The sequence below is a fragment of the Podarcis tiliguerta genome (genome assembly GCF_965153285.1).
Source record: "Podarcis tiliguerta genome assembly, chromosome: 7".
Lineage (NCBI taxonomy): Eukaryota > Metazoa > Chordata > Lepidosauria > Squamata > Lacertidae > Podarcis > Podarcis tiliguerta.
This window is the reverse complement of record NC_139540.1, coordinates 21,858,698-21,875,824: the sequence shown is the minus strand read 5'-3', so window position 1 is coordinate 21,875,824 and position 17,127 is coordinate 21,858,698. Positions and strand designations below refer to the sequence as shown.

Here is a 17,127-nt window from a genome sequence, read left to right as displayed (position 1 = left end):
AAGATATAGCTACTAGGCTGACCTGCATGATATTCTCAAAGTACTTTTTGGTGATATTAGTACATGCATAACAAATGAAGAAGAATGTTGCATGATGAGATATTTGAGTGTTTTAGGCATGAAGTTCTCATTTTAAAGATTACTCTTAAATAAGTGGCTTCAGGGTTGGAAGTCATAGCTAGTCTTAGAGAATTACCTTTTATCAAAGTAAAAATAAATAAAAGTTTTTTATATGTTACACTTTGACTGAGATATGAATTAGTACCATTTCCAGTCAGGAGCACAGCAGAACAACTGAGTATTCTAATAAAGAGTTTTTCCACTTAAGGTTTAAGAAAAATGTACAAAACTCTCCTAAAGCCGGCAAAGGGCCTTCCATTCTTTATTTAATTACACTTACTTGATTTAATTAAACAAAGAAATGCAAAATCTATGTTGTTACTGTGCTCCAAGGAAGGAGGGAGTTGAGCACTTCCTTTTGTGTTGCACTTTCCAGGCACAGGTCCACTCTTTAAAGCTTCGTATCTGAGTGTTTTTCTGTTTCTTTTGGTCCCTCTGCTTCCCCTGGGAAAACATGCATTTGACTGCTGAATCAGAGCAAACAGCAATCCACTGAAAACCCAATTGCCATTTGCTCCGATTCAGCAGTAAGACACGGGTTTCCCGGGGGAAAGGGCTGGGACCAGTGGCGTAGCAAGGTCAGGTGGTACCCGGTGCAGAAAATTTCTTGTCAAACCCCACCACTGATTTTTGCACGCAAAAATGATTTGACTTTTGGGGGGGGAGCCAGAGTTGTTGAACTTTTTTGGGGGAGCAAAAGTTGTGACGCCTCTGGTTGGGACCAAAAAACCCATCACCACTTGGACATGGAGCTTTCATGCCTGAACCTGTGCCTAAGCGTGGCACAAAAGGAAGTCTGGATTTGCCCTTGCTGGCTGCCTGGACTTTCTCCTTCCTGTTGCTGCTATGCTGCCCTAGCAGTTGAGAAAATGGAGCAGAAAAAAAAATTAGCTTCAAGAAATGGCAAAGATGATACAGCTCCTTTCTTTCCAGAAGTGGATGGACAGTGAAGGGTGAGGCAGCATTTGAAATTCTCTTCAGCCCTTTCTTTGTGTAGGGGCAGCTTGTAGCAATCACTTTCAGCATTCCATGCAAGCAGAGTTCATTGCTTGGCGTGCGAGCAATGCAATGCCTAAAATAATTTTACAGATTAGTGAAGTTTGAGAAATTATGCATTGAAAAGTAGAGATAAGTTACATTAGTAAATTTAGAGCCATTCAGTGCTCATCATGTCAAGCTGTATAACAACCTATATTCCAATTTTTCCTCTTCTGCTTACAAGAACATTTACAGTGTTAGTTTTCTCTTGCCCCAACCTGTCTTGTATGCTTTGTTTCATGCTTCACAGTCTTTTGAAAACAATACAGTACAAAGTTAGTGGTGACTCTTGATGATTTCAGTAGGTTTGAAATGAATTTAACTGTGTGTGGCTTTGTGTCATTCTCCCTGCTGTGACCTTTGTCATGATCATCAACATTCTTTCATGCCTGGTAGGTAATTTTTCTTTCTGTCTTGCCAGACGCTATCCCAGCTGAAAAACATTTTGACAGGCTTGCTGTCTCTGGATGCTTACTCCCAGAAGTCTATTAATGTCTCTGCTTGCCATTTTTCTCTGCTTTGAAGAATTTAGGTGCCCCATTGTTTAATATTGTGACCTGCTGTACATTCCATCTACCTGACTTGCAACATATCTGAAGACCGGACCCACCTTATCTCCTCACCCCATCCTAGCACTTTAAAGGGTAATCAGACATGGGGGTCTAGCTGGTGGAGCAATCTGGAAGGTTAGCAAAACTGAGATGGAGATTTTCTACAGTTGTTGGGAATGGGTGTAAAGTGTAGCTGCGGAGCATGGAAAGAAAGAGTGGTGGCAAGCAGAAGGAAAGACTCATGGCCGCTGTGCCAAAGAGCTTCAGGGCCAAGGTGAGGGACAGGGCTGCTTATCTACAGAGTCTGCCTAAAGGGTTGTACCTTGAATAAACCAGTAAAAGAGCCAAGCTAAAGGTGAGTTAGGACCAAAGAGACCTTTCACATGAGGAACTTAAAAATGGGGGGGGGGATCCTAGGGGGACAGTATCATAGATGCTATTTTGTTGAAGCATGACTTGGATGTAACAATACCCTAGACTCACTGATAGGATGTCAACTTGGAAGAGAATAGAGGACAGACAGACAGGATGGAGCCCGTGGTCCAGTCACCTTGCCAATATTTTTTTATGAGAAATCAGAAAATTTTAAAAAGAAAAATATTTTTCTTTTTAAAGATCACCTTAGTTTGATTTAGTATTTGAGTGTGTTGCGTAGAATTAGGCCTGGGCTGTGCTTTCTCCTCAGTTATAACTTTGTGTGAATCTTTTCTGCAGGCAAAAGCCCAACATAAGGGCATGAATTCATGATGGTGGGGAAGCATTCCGAATTGTTTCTGGGAAGGGGTGCTTACTTTGTTTTTCATTTCATTTTCTAACAGTTTAAAAATCACTGCCTCTTTCTGCAGTGGTGTTTACTTTTGTTGCCTCCCGTCGCCAAATGTTTTAGCTGTAGGAAAAGTATCTTATTCTCCCCCTCCCCACTGTGGCAACATTTGTTGCAGATGATCACAGCATTTTCAACACTATCTTCTCACTTTGAATTTTGTTCATTTAGTATAAGGATCTGAGAAAATAAAAACAAAGTTAAAATGACAACTCCCATTTTAAGTTTTTACAATGCTCCTAAGTGAAATATAATTGAGGTGTAGGTCATTTTAATGGTAACACCCACAACCTCTACTCACAGCTAAGTGAACTGTGGGGAGGAGCATGAGTTTACATGTCTGAAGCTAGCTCCGGACTTCACCAGGAGTGTGATGATCTACCAACTAACTTCCCCAAGTCACCAACAAGGGATAGCCTGGCAGCAGTGATTCATGCACTGGTAAACCTTGATGCTTTCTTACTGTAATGTGCTCTATGTGGGACTACGCTTGCACCTGGTGTGGAAGCTCCACTTGGTGCAAAATGCTGAGACCTAGACTATTGATGGGGGCAGACTAGCTCGTAAGTATGATTCTTAAAAGGTTGCACTGTCTCCACATGTGTTATTGGGCCAGGACCCAAGGTTCTTGTGTAGATTTACAAGGCCCTGAACAACATGGGTCCAAGATCAGTGATATCCTGATCACTGTCAGCTTTGGGGGAGTCTCTGTTGTTGGTTTGCCATTGCTCAGATGTATGGCTCATGACTTCTAGAAGTGGTGACAGATGACATGATAGAGATGAAGGTGAAGATTTAGCATGATTTTCTGCTGCTCCAGAGAGTAGGACCCAAACTAATTATAAGAAATGAGATTTTGACTAAACATCAGGAAGAACTTTTTGATGGTAAGAGCTCATCAACAGTGGACAATACTACCTCAGAAGGTGATGGACTCTCCTTCACTGGAAGGAGAGGGTTTGGAAGGCCATCTGTCAGGGATTCTTTAGCTGTGATTCCTGAATTGCAGGGGGTTGGACTAGATGACCGTTTGGGGCACTTCCAACTCTATGACTCTGTGATTCTAAGCCTTGCATTCAGTGGAACTGTCTCCTGAGATTAGACAGGCACCTTCCTTACTGAACTTCAGGTGCATGACAAAGACTTCCTTGTTCCAGCAGACATTTTAAGCTAACAATCAGTTTTATGATAATTATTTATTGTCCTACTTCCTGGGGATAATTTTTATGTACACTGTTTAGAAATGCTAATAAACCAGCAGTATATAAATTTATTAATTAGATAAGATACTGTTTCAATATAAATGAAATCGTATGCCTTTCCAGACTGAAATCATTAGGTAAAATGTAACTCATGGTTAAGTTATCACATCTAAAAATTAACCCAGAAACTTTAGTTGTCAGGTCTTGGCATCACATTTCATGGAAGGGCAAAAGTGCAGGATGTAATAAAGCTCAGCTGGCTGTCTCACTTCAATAAGAAAAAAAATTGATCCAGAGTAGCCCTCTGAGATTTCTCTGAAATCTACATTAATTGATTTTTAGGGAAATCCATAACCAAGGCTAACCTTCTATACAATAGGCTAAAACCTGACTGTTGCTACTGAGAGCCCATAGTTATTAGCTAAGCTGCTTTGAGGTTGTGGAATGTCTGCAAATACTCTTAACTGCTTGGTGTGAATGTGAAAATAATAAGTTAATTTGGCCATAGGGAAACTTCCAGTGTGGCAAAGGAGAAAAGAAGTCATTTGGGTGACATTCCTCAAAAGCAAATCAGCTTGTTTACAGTATGTGAACAGAGTAGATGGCAGATATTCTTCTTAGTAAGCACAAACCTATTCTCATAAGGAAGATAGCTTGCCCAAAGATGACACACAGGAAGGTGAAGATCTCCCTCATCAGAATCTTATTGCTTCATCCATAGTTCTTAAGGCCTCTCAACTAGTTAGATGGTCTTAAGGAGGAAAAATAGGGCCATATCAGGCCACAGTTCACAGTTAATAAGCTGTCTTTGGCAGCTTGCCTACATGACAGATGCCTCTCTGTCAGGGCCATGGTGCCAACATTGCTAAAAGATTCCAATTATGACTCAGATCATGAGAGGTGAGTGACCTATCAAAGATCTCACTAGTATAGATGTTGTATACAAAGGTTTTGTTTCTTGATTACCACATGAACAAATTGTTGCAGAGCTCATGTCCCTTCCCCACTTTTTCTCGAGTGGTTTTCATATCCTGGTTTCAAATTCTGAAAAAGAGTTTCTTGGTTCAGATGTTATGAAAAACACTGTTTCTTGTGACAGTCTGTTGAGAGACTATTGGACACTGGAACCATGGAAGAGTGTCACCCCCCCCCCCCCAATATATATTGGAAAGGAGCCGTACTCAAACACTTGCAAGCATGCAAATTATAAGGATGATTTGAAACCTTATAAGGAAAATTGCCTTAGACTTTTGATTCAATTAGTTCACTATTCTCTACAGTAATGTTCACCAGTGTTAGATCCCCAGATGTTGGACTGCAACTCCCGTCATCCCCAGCCACCTTAGCGGTTGCCAGGGTCAATGGAAGTCATAGTTCAACAATATCTGGGGATCCAACATTGAAAAACATTAGTCTACACTAACTCCCAGCGGCTTTCCAGGGCTTCAGGTAGAGCTGTTAGCCAGTCCTTCTGTAGATACCAGAGACTGGATCTGAGGACACTGTGTATGCAAAATGTGTGCTTTACTGCTAAGTTATAGCCATTTTCCCCAAACACAATAATTCAGGACTGAGCTTTGTCTCTGAGGTCGTGCCCATTGCACCAGCAGTCATTTGTATAGCACCTTAGAGGCATGTACTTGCACATTCTAGCATGTCCATCCTGTTGCATAGGTACTTTTGATGGTATTGTCAGCATATGGAACTGCTGTTTGATCTTTCTATGTTGCCCAGAACTTCCATAAAGATTTTTAGTGTCACTAGTTGCTTAGGTGCAAAGGTTCATGGGAAATAGAGTGCCTCTTCATCAGACCTTTCCAGTGAGAAAGCAGTGTAAGCCAAAACTCTGTCTCTGTAGTTGGAGGTGCTGAAGGAGCAAGACTTACTAGTAAACTGGAAAAGAAGACTCTAGAGTTAGCCCCGACCATTCAGTATTTGTCAATAGTAGCCCAATTACACAAAATCTAATATGTAGGAAGCAAAAGTGTGTTAACTGTTGGCAAGCATTCCACCCTTCTCTGCCCCAGAGCCTTCTGCTTTGATTTCTTCCACTGAAGCCGTGCATTAGGTAGACTTCCTTCTGTGCTATGCCTTTCCATTTTGGAACAGATGTTTTAACAGTGGTGGTTAATAGAGAGGTTACCAGATCCACAAGTCAGAACGAAAGTAATTCAGTTCTGGATATGGGCAGAGAAAAATTAATGTTCTTCCTGGTTATCCACATCATGTCACCAGGCTGATAACTGTAATGAGCCAGATCTAGCAGAAAGACTAAAAAACAACAAAATAAAACAACACACACACACCTCTTGAAATAATTTTTTTTTTTTTAATTGTCCAGTAGCACCTTAGAGACCAACTAAGTTTGTTCTGTGTATAAACTTTCGTGTGCATGCACACTTCTTCAGATACATGCTACTGGACATTTTTTTAATTTTTTATTTATTTCGACTGCATCAGACCAACACAGCCACCTACCTGAATCTAGAAACAACTCTTGAGTGATTGATGAGGATTTCAGCCATTTGATGGAGGAACTTTGCTCAGACGCAAAGTAATCTGCTGTATACCAGGTCAGAATATTTGTCCACCTATCCCAATATCATCTAATCTCAATTGATTAGTTGTTCTTCATTGTCTCCACCAGGAGTCTTTCACATCTATTGAACGTAGAACTTTTGGCATGCAAATCATGGGCTCTGCCACTGAACTGAATGAATTGTTCTCACAAGTAATGAATATATGTACTAGACCAGTATATACTGATGCCCAGAAGTGGCCAAATTAACTTTCATCCATTTTCACTACTTGGATGACTTCTCAATAATTTTGTATATCAATTTACAATACATATATTTTAGATCCAAATTTTATAATGAATCACCAGACAAACCTCCTACTGGTTTCTTATTTAAAGTCTTCTTACCTCAACTTTGTTCCTTAGAAAAACTTGCTTGTAAATAGGACTGTGTGGCCTGAAATTCAACTAAATACATGTATGTAATCTAAAATCTCATGCAATAGGGTTGGGATAATTTCAAATACAACAGTTAAGCTTTAAAATCATAAAGTGGCTTTTGAAAGTAGAATAGTTAGGTTGAACACTCATCTTACCAAATCAATTTCTAATTAACTTTGGGTAAACACAGCCGTCTTTCTGTTGTGTTTTTGTAGGCTAGTGACAATTGTAACTTCAGAAAATGTAAAAGGAAGAATGCATTTTTAGGTAGCTTTTAAGAATTGTCTTTACTTTCTGGTAACAACTGATTGATAAGACTGGCCAAATTTTATAGACCTGTACAAAAATTCTAATGAGGGTCTTCTTGCTGTTGCTCCTTTGTCCAAAAAGCATTTCACTTTTATGTTATTTTTCCATCCCACCCCAATAACTCCATTGTGGTGTAGAGGTTAAGAGCAGTAGACTTGTAATCTGGTGAACTGGGTTCGCATCTCCACTCCTCCACATGCAGCTGCTGGGTGACCTTGGGCTAGTCACACTTCTTTGAAGTCTCTCAGCCCCACTTACCTCACAGAGTGCTTGTTGTGGGGGAGGAAGGGAAAGGAGAACGTTAGCCGCTTTGAGACTACTTCGGGTAGTGATAAAGCGGGATATCAAATCCAAACTCCTCCTCCTCCTCCTCTTCTTCTTCTTCTTCTTCTTCTTCTTCTTCTTATCAGTTCTTCTTGCCCAACAGTACCGTAGTTCCATTTTTCTCTCTTCTAGCCAGAATATTCTTGCTTCTCTTCCCCAGAGTCCAGCTACATTGCATCCTCCATATATTACTTTCATTCCTTCTTTGGTTTTACCTTCTTCACCAATATTTGAATGGGAGAGTAAGGAGGGCAAAAAGAGGACACTACGTTAGATTTGCTTTCTGAAATTGCCCTGGAATTGCATTGAATGATTTGTGAGTCACACTATGTCTCTTGATCCACACTGTGGTATGCAGATATTTGTTAATTGATCATAATTAAATCTGTTGTCTATTTGATATTTAAATTTATTCACATCTAACAAGAAATAGCAATACAATAATATTTCCGTGAGTCCCCAGTGTGAAACTTTGGATTAGAGCCAGACTAGTTGCACTTGGTTCCCATTGAAATCTATATGAAAAGTTAGTCATGACTAAAGTCCTATTGATTTAATGGGAACTTAAAACAATTAAAAATTGGACCTCAATCTATATTTATTTAAATTTCATAAAATTTGTTCACTGTGGGATTGTAAAAAACAACAACACACCCCCAGAACAGTTTGAAAAAAAGAGGTAAAGCAATAAAATTATTGATAAAAATAATTAACAATGATAAGTTAAAACATTAAAAATTTAAAATAGACAATAAACTACAATGCACAATGATCTCTACTAGCGACTTAATGTAGACATTAGATCACTATGACATCTGTGGTTATAATATGCAGACAAAAATGTAAAAATGGAAATGATTTTCAGTTTTCTATTTATTTATTTATTTAACTTGTTTGTCGCTTGTCACCCAAGGGTGCCCAAGCAATTTATATTGAAAATCGTATATATTATACATTATACCATAGGAAGAGGGGATCCTATAATACATTAATATCCTATACAACCTATGGGGGGGGGGACTTTAGCAATACGCAAAAATAAACAAAGCAATATTCCTACTCACTAGCAGATAAACATCAAAACTCCGCACCAACAGCCCACTCCCTAGCCCTAGTTCATATCAAACTTGTGATTTCTTTTTCTTAACCACCCCACCCCACCCCAAAGTCAAGTGTCAAGACCAACTGCTTTAAATCAGGGGGCCTGGGTCCTCCAGAGATTGTCTGACATCTCCTCCTTTCAGGGAAAGCAGCAGCAAAACAGAGCAGAAATATGGTCAAAGTCTAACATGCTCTGCAGTTGTCCCAGCTGCTACTCCTCTCCTGCTGCAGATGGGTATCTGATCAACTTATTATTGGAGAATTTTAAGAAAATATGTGGTTAATAAGGAATGTTTGAATGCTATCAAAATGGAACTACCTGCCATGAACACGGAATGCAAATAACATTGGCAATGGTATTGAACAGTTAAATTGCCTCGCTTCAGTATCATTATGAGAAAATGAAAGCTTATCTAAAACATGGTGTTGATCCACTACAAGGGGGGGGGGGGACTATACTTCAGACCTGCTCACTTTTTATTTGACAAACCTTCATCTGGTAAATATGAGCATGACTCACTAAAACATGCTGCTAGAAAATCAAATCAATAACTCAGTTCTTTCACTTAACTGATTAATGTTGACATTATATATGATTTAACCTGTTTTAGTGTAAACACCTTATTTTTCATGGTCTGGGTATCCCTGTTTCTTCTGTGTTTCCCTCATCTTTCCATATTCACTCTGAAACACTGAGCATTGTGGCTGTCATTCATTTGGCTCTGCAGGGGTTCCCTTTTGAGCCTATCAGTGCACTTCCTTAATTAGCTGTAAACCTGCTTATTCCTTTTTCCTTAGGGGCTAAAATTGCTTTCCGTGCACAGGCTTTCATAATAGCCCTCACTGTATTTTATTTTATATAGGGAGTTTCCAAGTGGCTGATAGAATATCTGATTTTCAGCATGCAGTATTTAATATTATAAGGCAAATCTTATTAATTGGCATACTCCCCTATGATAGTGCTAGCATATATAAGCTTCAGTTTGGTCCAGAAGAAGAGTGAATAGCAGTGGGATGATAATTTGTATTCATGGATGGTTGTATTTTAGATTTTCTCTGCTGTGCACACTACAAAACCTTTAACTGTGTTCCATTAGATGAATAGTCTTGCAGGCAAGTCACTGCCTTGCTGCACTGTACATGTATTGGAGTGATAGGTCTACAATCCTATAGTTTGCTAAGCGGATAGACTGGTACAGAGCACTTGATTGGTTTGATTGCTGTTAACATTAGTGAACAGAATGCAGCAAGCATCCAAAATGTGCTGCAGGTTTCTGCTTTTGGAGCTTTCGGAGCCCACAGTATATTTAAGTGGCAAATTATTTGGGGAGAATTTGAAAATCTGTGTGATAAATCATTGCTCCAATGCTTGGAGCACAGTATGTGCAGTAAGTAATAGAACAATAATGAAGAGTAGGCTGTGTGCTGTACTTTTAGCTGTCTACGGAGAATAAATTAAACTGGCAAAGGACAGAATTGCCTTTTATCTTATGCAAGATATGATGCAGCTTTTCAAAAAGTGAAGACAAAGAACCTATTGTTACATTCTCATTGCTACATGTTATCATTTGAAGAATATGGTTGCTATTTTTAGAGGGGTCTTTCTGCCTTGTTCTGCTGGGAGGGGGAGACCTATGTACGCTGTCATTGGTGTTAGTCATTTTTACAGGAGAGGAAAGGAGGAGGAGAAGCTGCAGAAATCCCCCCCTTTCCTCCTCCTCCTCTCAGGCAGTAGTAACTGTGTGAAGATGCCTTGTCCTCGTTTTTATTACTTCTGAGATTTTATTGCTGGCAGCCAGATGTGCAGAAACTCCTGACGACAGCATCTATTCACTGCGTGTTTTTAAGAGGCTTAGAGAAATATGAGTAGAGTACATGAAAGCAGCTCAGCTTCACACTTCAGTTGGGAATGCCCAGAAAGCTCACTGCTGTTTGGAATTCTTGCTACCGTGAAGAGAAAGCAGTACGGGTGCTAAATCTTCCACGACTGAATTAAAAGAATAATGACTGTACAATTAACTATCAACCCTTGCTCATTTAGTCACAGTTTTTATCGAAATCAGGAGAAATATGGAACTTGATTGGCATGTCTGCATTTGATGGTGACTGCAAAACAGATGAGTTTTTGCACAGGTGGTAAGGAGGAATAGAAGGGAAGAGAGAAAAATGCAATTTGAGACATTGCGCCAGGTCTGCAATTCTGTATTATCGCATTTTCATGGAGTTTTCTCATCTCCTCCAAATATTTTACAAAATGATATTTTTGCACAAACGTTGGATAATGCTAGGTAAGTAAGACTGTAGCATTTCCCCCTTCAGCACTGGAACGTTCATGACAGCAGTATGTGCATGTGCTTGCTTTTCAGTTAGTAATTGCACATAATCAGACCTTGAAATATTAAGATGTGTATAGCAGAAATTAGTCTTTCATTAGTTATCTGTTGCTTTGCATAATATATTTAAATGAAACTTGTTATGCAGGAATTAAATGACTGCATTACTGCAATAAAAATGTGCAAGCTGCAATGTGGGTACATTCTGAAGCACTTTAACTAGCATGATCAGATAGGTAGCAGTAAGTATAGATCCCATGCACTTATGAAATATTCATGGAATATTTGTGAGGCAAAATCATTGCTGTTTGAAAATGGCAATGCACAAGGTTGTGACCACTTGACCGTAAATAATTTGCTATAGGGTGTAAATTAGCAGTCCTGCATACATTTTGCAAAAATATGCAGAAGGAATATCCTTGGGAGGGAAAGAGGTTGTTTCTGAGCTTAGCACATTTCCATAACTATCTTAAGTATATCCATTATGAATGATTAGATTATGTTTTGCAGCAGGTCAACCAGTCTTGAACACTATTTCATTATGGGTTCTCATTGTTATTTTAGTGAAGTGATTGGAAGAAAGGTTTGTTGATTAAAGTGAGTGGTGGTTGTTTCGGGTTCTTACATGTATTTAATGCTATCCTGCATTTTCTAGTAATTGGTATGTTTTGTGGCATTTAATCAGTAGGCATTCCCTGCATAAATGGCATTTAGAACTTTAAAAAATATTTAGGTATTTAATGAGGCAAGTAAAAAATATTTAGCTGAAAGGATGTGTGAAGGTGAACAAGGGAGAAAGCAAGCAATAGTTTTAGATTAGCAATGCATTGTCATAAGTGTTCTAGAATAGGGAGCAAGTAATACTCTGAACAGCAAAGGAATCTTCATCTTTTTTATTTGAAAGAATTTAGGGAAATGTTCCACTTCCCCCCTAAACAGCACAAACTGCTGTTAATTACAAGGCTATTATGGTATTATTGATTATTGTCCTTAGCACTTTCCTCTTCTGTGTACCCACCATCATTTTGGTTCTTTTTCAAAACAAGTTTTGCATCACTTTTTATTGCCAGTAATTAAACTGATAAGCTTTCACAATGATGCAGCCAGGTTTTAATAAATGGTGTTGCAAGATAGTTCAGTTTAGAAGATCACAAGTTGTAGAGTTTTTTCCCCTGGGCTTTTTTTTTGGGGGGGGGGGTCATTTCTTCAAAACTTGACAAATTGAAATAAAAATGGTTGAACTACAGATTATTAGTCTAAAACACTGCATACCCCTAAAGTGCATATCACAAGGCCTGCAGGCTAGCTTACTGTTCTCAGGCACCCACGAACCTATTCTGTTCTGCTCATGTGTGTTGTTGCAGTTCCCACTCAGCAGGCTGCATGTTTGCTTTTGGAAAAACACAAATTCCTTTTCTCTCTATGCTTTTTGTGTCTGTAAATCTTTGTACTGTGTTTAAAATAGCTTTAGATGTAGCAGTAAGCACATTTCATGAGAATGATTAATAAGAGAAGAACTGTGGCCTTAAACTTAGTTTTATATTTTAGTCTGAGGCTTATTTTACTTCTTCAAAGAATCCTGAGCTAGTTGTCCATGTCAGTTTGTGCTTTAGGGAAGAAGCTCTTTTTATGTCTCCCCCCCCCCAAACAATGGTATATATGTGGTATTAGGAACAAGCTGAGCCATGCCTGCCTGCTATGGTGATTGCATTTTTATAGTGTTACTACAGTAGTTGAAAACTTTTAAAGACTTACATATGTAAGTAACTCTTATCCTGTCACTTAAGGAACTATAAATTATTTCAGTTGTCTTATTATCAATAATAAACTGAAGAACATATCGATTTGTTGGTAAATTGTTTTGAATTAAAGTAACAATTATGAACAACTTACATGTATCTTATTTGTTACTCTTTTCTGCTTACTATTGCAATAAATTCATTTTTTATTTCTGATTGTGCAGCCCTTCTCCTTTAAATATATTTAGACTGCAATCCCATGCACATGATCCTAGTAGTAAGCCCGACTGGACACTGTGGGACTTACCTTTAAGTAAATATGCTTAGGATTGTGCTGTTAGTTGTTACTTTGTTCATAACTAATTAATGAGTAGCTTGCATTTTTTTTTAAAGAACATTTAATAGGGGGACATGCAAATGCTTTTAACAAATCATTTATATTCAAATTGTAGAAGAAAGTAGGCTTTAATTTTTTTAGTGGTTAAATAGGAAGGGTTCCTTGGCAGTTTTGATTTTATTTGTAGCTAGTATTTTATACTATAGAGAGAGAGAGAGAGAGAGTGCTGCTGACTGGTAGGCACCGAATAAAAAATGTTAAAACAAAATTTGTGCAGCCAGCATGTTCTTGCTTTGTACTGCTAATGTAGCATTAAATTTTATTTTCCTGGAGTGTGCCAGACACACATGCTTGTCTTTTGTGGAATCCAGAATATGTGTTGCCTTCTCACACGTACTGCATGCTAGCAGTAGTATTTATTAAAGTGCCTCCTCCTCCACAGTTAGGAAGCTTACTGAGTGGCTCTTCTTTTATTAGCTGTATATTTAACTGGGGGCTTTCTTTTATAGCTAATCCTTTTGCTTCTATTAACTACACTGCAATGCTGCTGCATATACTGCTATTCTGGCCTGCATGCATGTGATGTTGTGGTATGCCGTGCACTCCCAAACATGTGTCACTTTCCTAACATTCCTAACTCCACCTTGCTGAAGCAGCACAATTTTGCTCACAGGCCCACGGCAATTGCACACACATGCTAATAATGTGCACTAGTCTGGATGTATTCTTTATTTTAGTCATTGTATTTTATTATAAAATCCCCTTGTTGGAAGAATGATGTCTTTGCTTTAGCTGGTGCATAGAATGAACTTGTTTTTTGCATCTCCCATGTTGCAATGGAAATGAAAGGTGGTAAAGGGGGAAAAATACAATAATTATCTTACTCTCTTCTAAAAATGAATTGTAACAAGGTTCTAATTCAGTGCCTGCATTTGCCTCAATATAGTTTTATAGGGAGATTCTCTGGTAAGACGCTAATGTCCTGTGGGCTTTGGTTTATTTAATCTTTAATTTTAATTAAAGTGGTTTTCAGAAAACCCTTCATTTTTGGTTATATTTACTGGCCTTTCTGACTGCTAGTCTTTCATCAAAGAATGAAAACCCAACTAACATTGGGTTGTCAGAAGCTCTATTTGCAGCAGTATTCTTTGCACTGCAATGGAGTTCAGAAGTGCTTTGGGCATATTCAGATGAACATATCATTGCGTAAGAATGGGTATCTTTGGTGATGAAAATTGCTACAAACTGTACAGAACCTAACTCTAATTATGCATTTTGCATTTGACCTCATTTGTTGTCCTTTGAGGATGAAAACATAGTGCCTTTAATGCTCAGAACAGCTTTCTTTCTCATCTCTTTTTTTTAATTCCTGCTGCTAACAGTGAGAAGGTGCATGTTTGGCCACAGAGGGGCATAAGACAACTAATGGTTCCAGAGAAAAGTCAAATGATTATTCCTAGGCACTGTGCATGACAGAGAAGCAGCAGAGAGCTTTGTTTTGATGTTTTCTTATTTACAAAGTCCTTCTATTGAAAAGAAAGACATGTTTCTTAAAAAATACAACAGGGTTGGCCTTATACTATGAATTTTCATGCTTCCTTTTCAGTTGTTTAGTGATTTGACTCAGCCTTGGGGAGAAAATAATACTGGATTACCCTTGTAGGATTATTATGTTAATAATAATATTATTTAATTTGGGAGACGAAAAGGCTAATCCGGAGTGGGTCCCTAAGACGGTTGGATGGCGCCTTGTACGCCTCCTTCTGACAACTCTTGCAGCCAAGCTAGTGCCAAACATATTGTTTTGCTTTCCTTTGGACTACATCAGCGAGGCTGAGAGGGGGGATTGTCATCTGGGCAGCTCAAGATTGCCATACACACTGCCCAGGCTTGCGCCCCGGCGGGTCACTTTGGTGCCACTAACACAGCAGTTTGACTTCACTCCCAGAGGCGCACTCCCGTGTCTCTCGAGACAGAAGGATGCCAACAAGAATGACAAAACATTGTACTCTAAAGTTCACTGCTTTTTTGACTCATAACAATGTTACAACGTGATATCCAGTACAGTATTGTCATTGTGCTATATTTCCATAGCAATTTTCTGTTTCTGTAGAATTTTTTTTTTCTATATACAAACAATAAATCCAAAATGAACTGCTTCTTACACACATCTTATATGTTTTCAATGTAAATGCACCATGAACCAACAGTAGTGGTTATGGAAACTACTGTATAAGGATAGTCCACTTTCCACAAATCCAACAACGAACTGTATCTAAACTGTGAAAAAGAAATTAAGTAAAGTGTCTGATCCTTTTAAAAATGTTGTGGCTGAAATCATTGTATTTTACTCACTTTATTTCTTGTGTCACTCTGATTCCTGAAAGTGTATTGCCACTATTTTCATTTGATAAGAGACCTGCAGTATTGCACTGACTATTTGGTTCTTTTCTTTAAGTTGTACAGTGGAACCTCGGGTTACATACGCTTCAGGTTACAAACGCTTCAGGTTACAGACTCCGCTAACCCAGAAATAGTACCTCGGGTTAAGAACTTTGCTTCAGGATGAGAACAGAAATCGTGCTCCATCAGCTCAGCGGCAGCGGGAGGCCCCATTAGCTAAAGTGGTGCTTCAGGTTAAGAACAGTTTCAGGTTAAGAACGGACCTCCAGAATGAATTAAGTACTTAACCTGAGGTACCACTGTGTCTTCAAAACTATTGCATGAAACTGGAACAGTATTAACATGGCCTCATTTTCAACGCAGTGTTTTCATATTATTTCACCATAAAAATCTTTTTATATTTCTTCTTGAAATACATGGTGCTAATAGTGCTATACCATGGTGCTATACCATGTCCTATAAGGGCACTACTGGAACTCTTCACTAGGTGGTGAGAAATGAGGGGGGGGGGAGAGACATGGGGTGTTTTACAGCATTGCTCACAACCCACTTGTCTTGATTTGTTGTAAAACCTCAGAGGAGGTGAAGAAGACTGGAAACAGATGGCCTTTTTCAGACTGATTTGCCCATAGCCTTATAAAAGGTGCCACCACAAAGGAGCAGTAGGCTGCTAGAGGTAACACCATGTGGGGTGGTTCTGAAAGCAGTGATACTTGGGGAGCAATGAGAGTATGGGCACCACCCTCTAATATTCTGGAGAGGATGAGCTGCTTCTGAGTGAGAGACAGGAGTGAAAGTGTGTGTAAAGTGTGAGTGGGGGATACTGAAGGAAACAAATTTGACAAGAGTTTAGATGATGAGTTCTTGGTTACTATGTTGGATCATTTGGTTATTCTGGATAACTAGCTAGCTAGCTAGCTAGTTAATTGTGTATGTTGCCATTGGTGTGCTGGCTTTGTGGTTATTGTGTCAAATATTGTACTCTCATTGTGGCGAAGCCTATGATGTCTGATGCAGAACAGGCAGTGTGATATGTGAGGGTGGTGGTCATGGGGATCCTGCGACAAGTTATTTCCAAGAGAGTATGATATGGCATGGTGATCCGAGAAACAGAGGAACAATGGCTTCAGGCCATCCTCTCTACTGATCTTACCTTGCATGTAACTAGTGACTTGGCTATTGAGGCCCCTAGCTGTTATTCAATGCCAGGTAATTAGACTACCCTCATCCATTATTTAATTATTGATGAAGGAGCTGACCTGGCTTATACAACCGAGACTGAGGTTGGCAAGCTGCGTAGAGTGGATTTGACTCGGCTCTGCCTGCTGGGGTTCTTGGTGCAGCACCATCCACAGTGGGAGAGTGGAGTCACTGTGGTCTATAGAACATCTATTCTGTTTAGCAGAAAACTCTTTAACTCCTAGTGAGCCTTGAGAACCTGTACCTGTTGTTAGGACAATGAAACAGATTGGTGTATTGCCTACCCTGCTGCACCACAACGTCTCTGGCCAAGCTGGAATCAAGTGTGGTGTTGGAGAATCCCCAGATGACTGTTCAGGGTGACTTCAATTTTCATGCTGAGGCTACCTTGCCTGGACTAGTTCACATCTTCATGGCCACCAACACGACTATGGGACTGTCCCACAAAGGGAGGGGCACATCTTCTATTTGGTCTTCACTTCAAGGCACATGGGGGATAGTATTGCAAGGTGGTCATAGTCAGACCACTATCTGGTAAAGTTTGGGCTTATGGCCTTAGTCCCCTCTCCACCACAGTGGTCTGCCCCTGGATACTTATGGAATCTAATAGATTCCTGAATGCTCTGGGGGATTTTCCAGTAGCCAAAATTGCTGATTCTGTTGAGGACCTTACCTAATTTTTGAACAC

General features: G+C 39.3%; 1 protein-coding gene across 49 annotated transcripts in view; it reads left to right on the top strand.

Annotated features, from left to right (window-relative positions):
* RIMS2 (regulating synaptic membrane exocytosis 2) overlaps positions 1 to 17,127 on the top strand; it is a 348,259-nt gene that overhangs the window by 106,001 nt on the left and 225,131 nt on the right. For 2 of the 49 annotated variants that reach the window (XM_083450376.1, XM_083450377.1), the window contains exon 1: positions 10,139 to 10,715. The exons of 43 other annotated variants lie outside the window; for them this stretch is intronic. In XM_083450376.1, the coding sequence (XP_083306502.1) occupies positions 10,594 to 10,715 (122 nt within the window). In that variant the 5' untranslated portion in view covers positions 10,139 to 10,593. Of the gene's footprint in view, positions 1 to 10,138; positions 10,716 to 17,127 lie in introns of those variants that run through there. 4 more of the 49 variants (XM_083450368.1, XM_083450378.1, XM_083450379.1 and 1 more) reach the window with 3 other exon arrangements.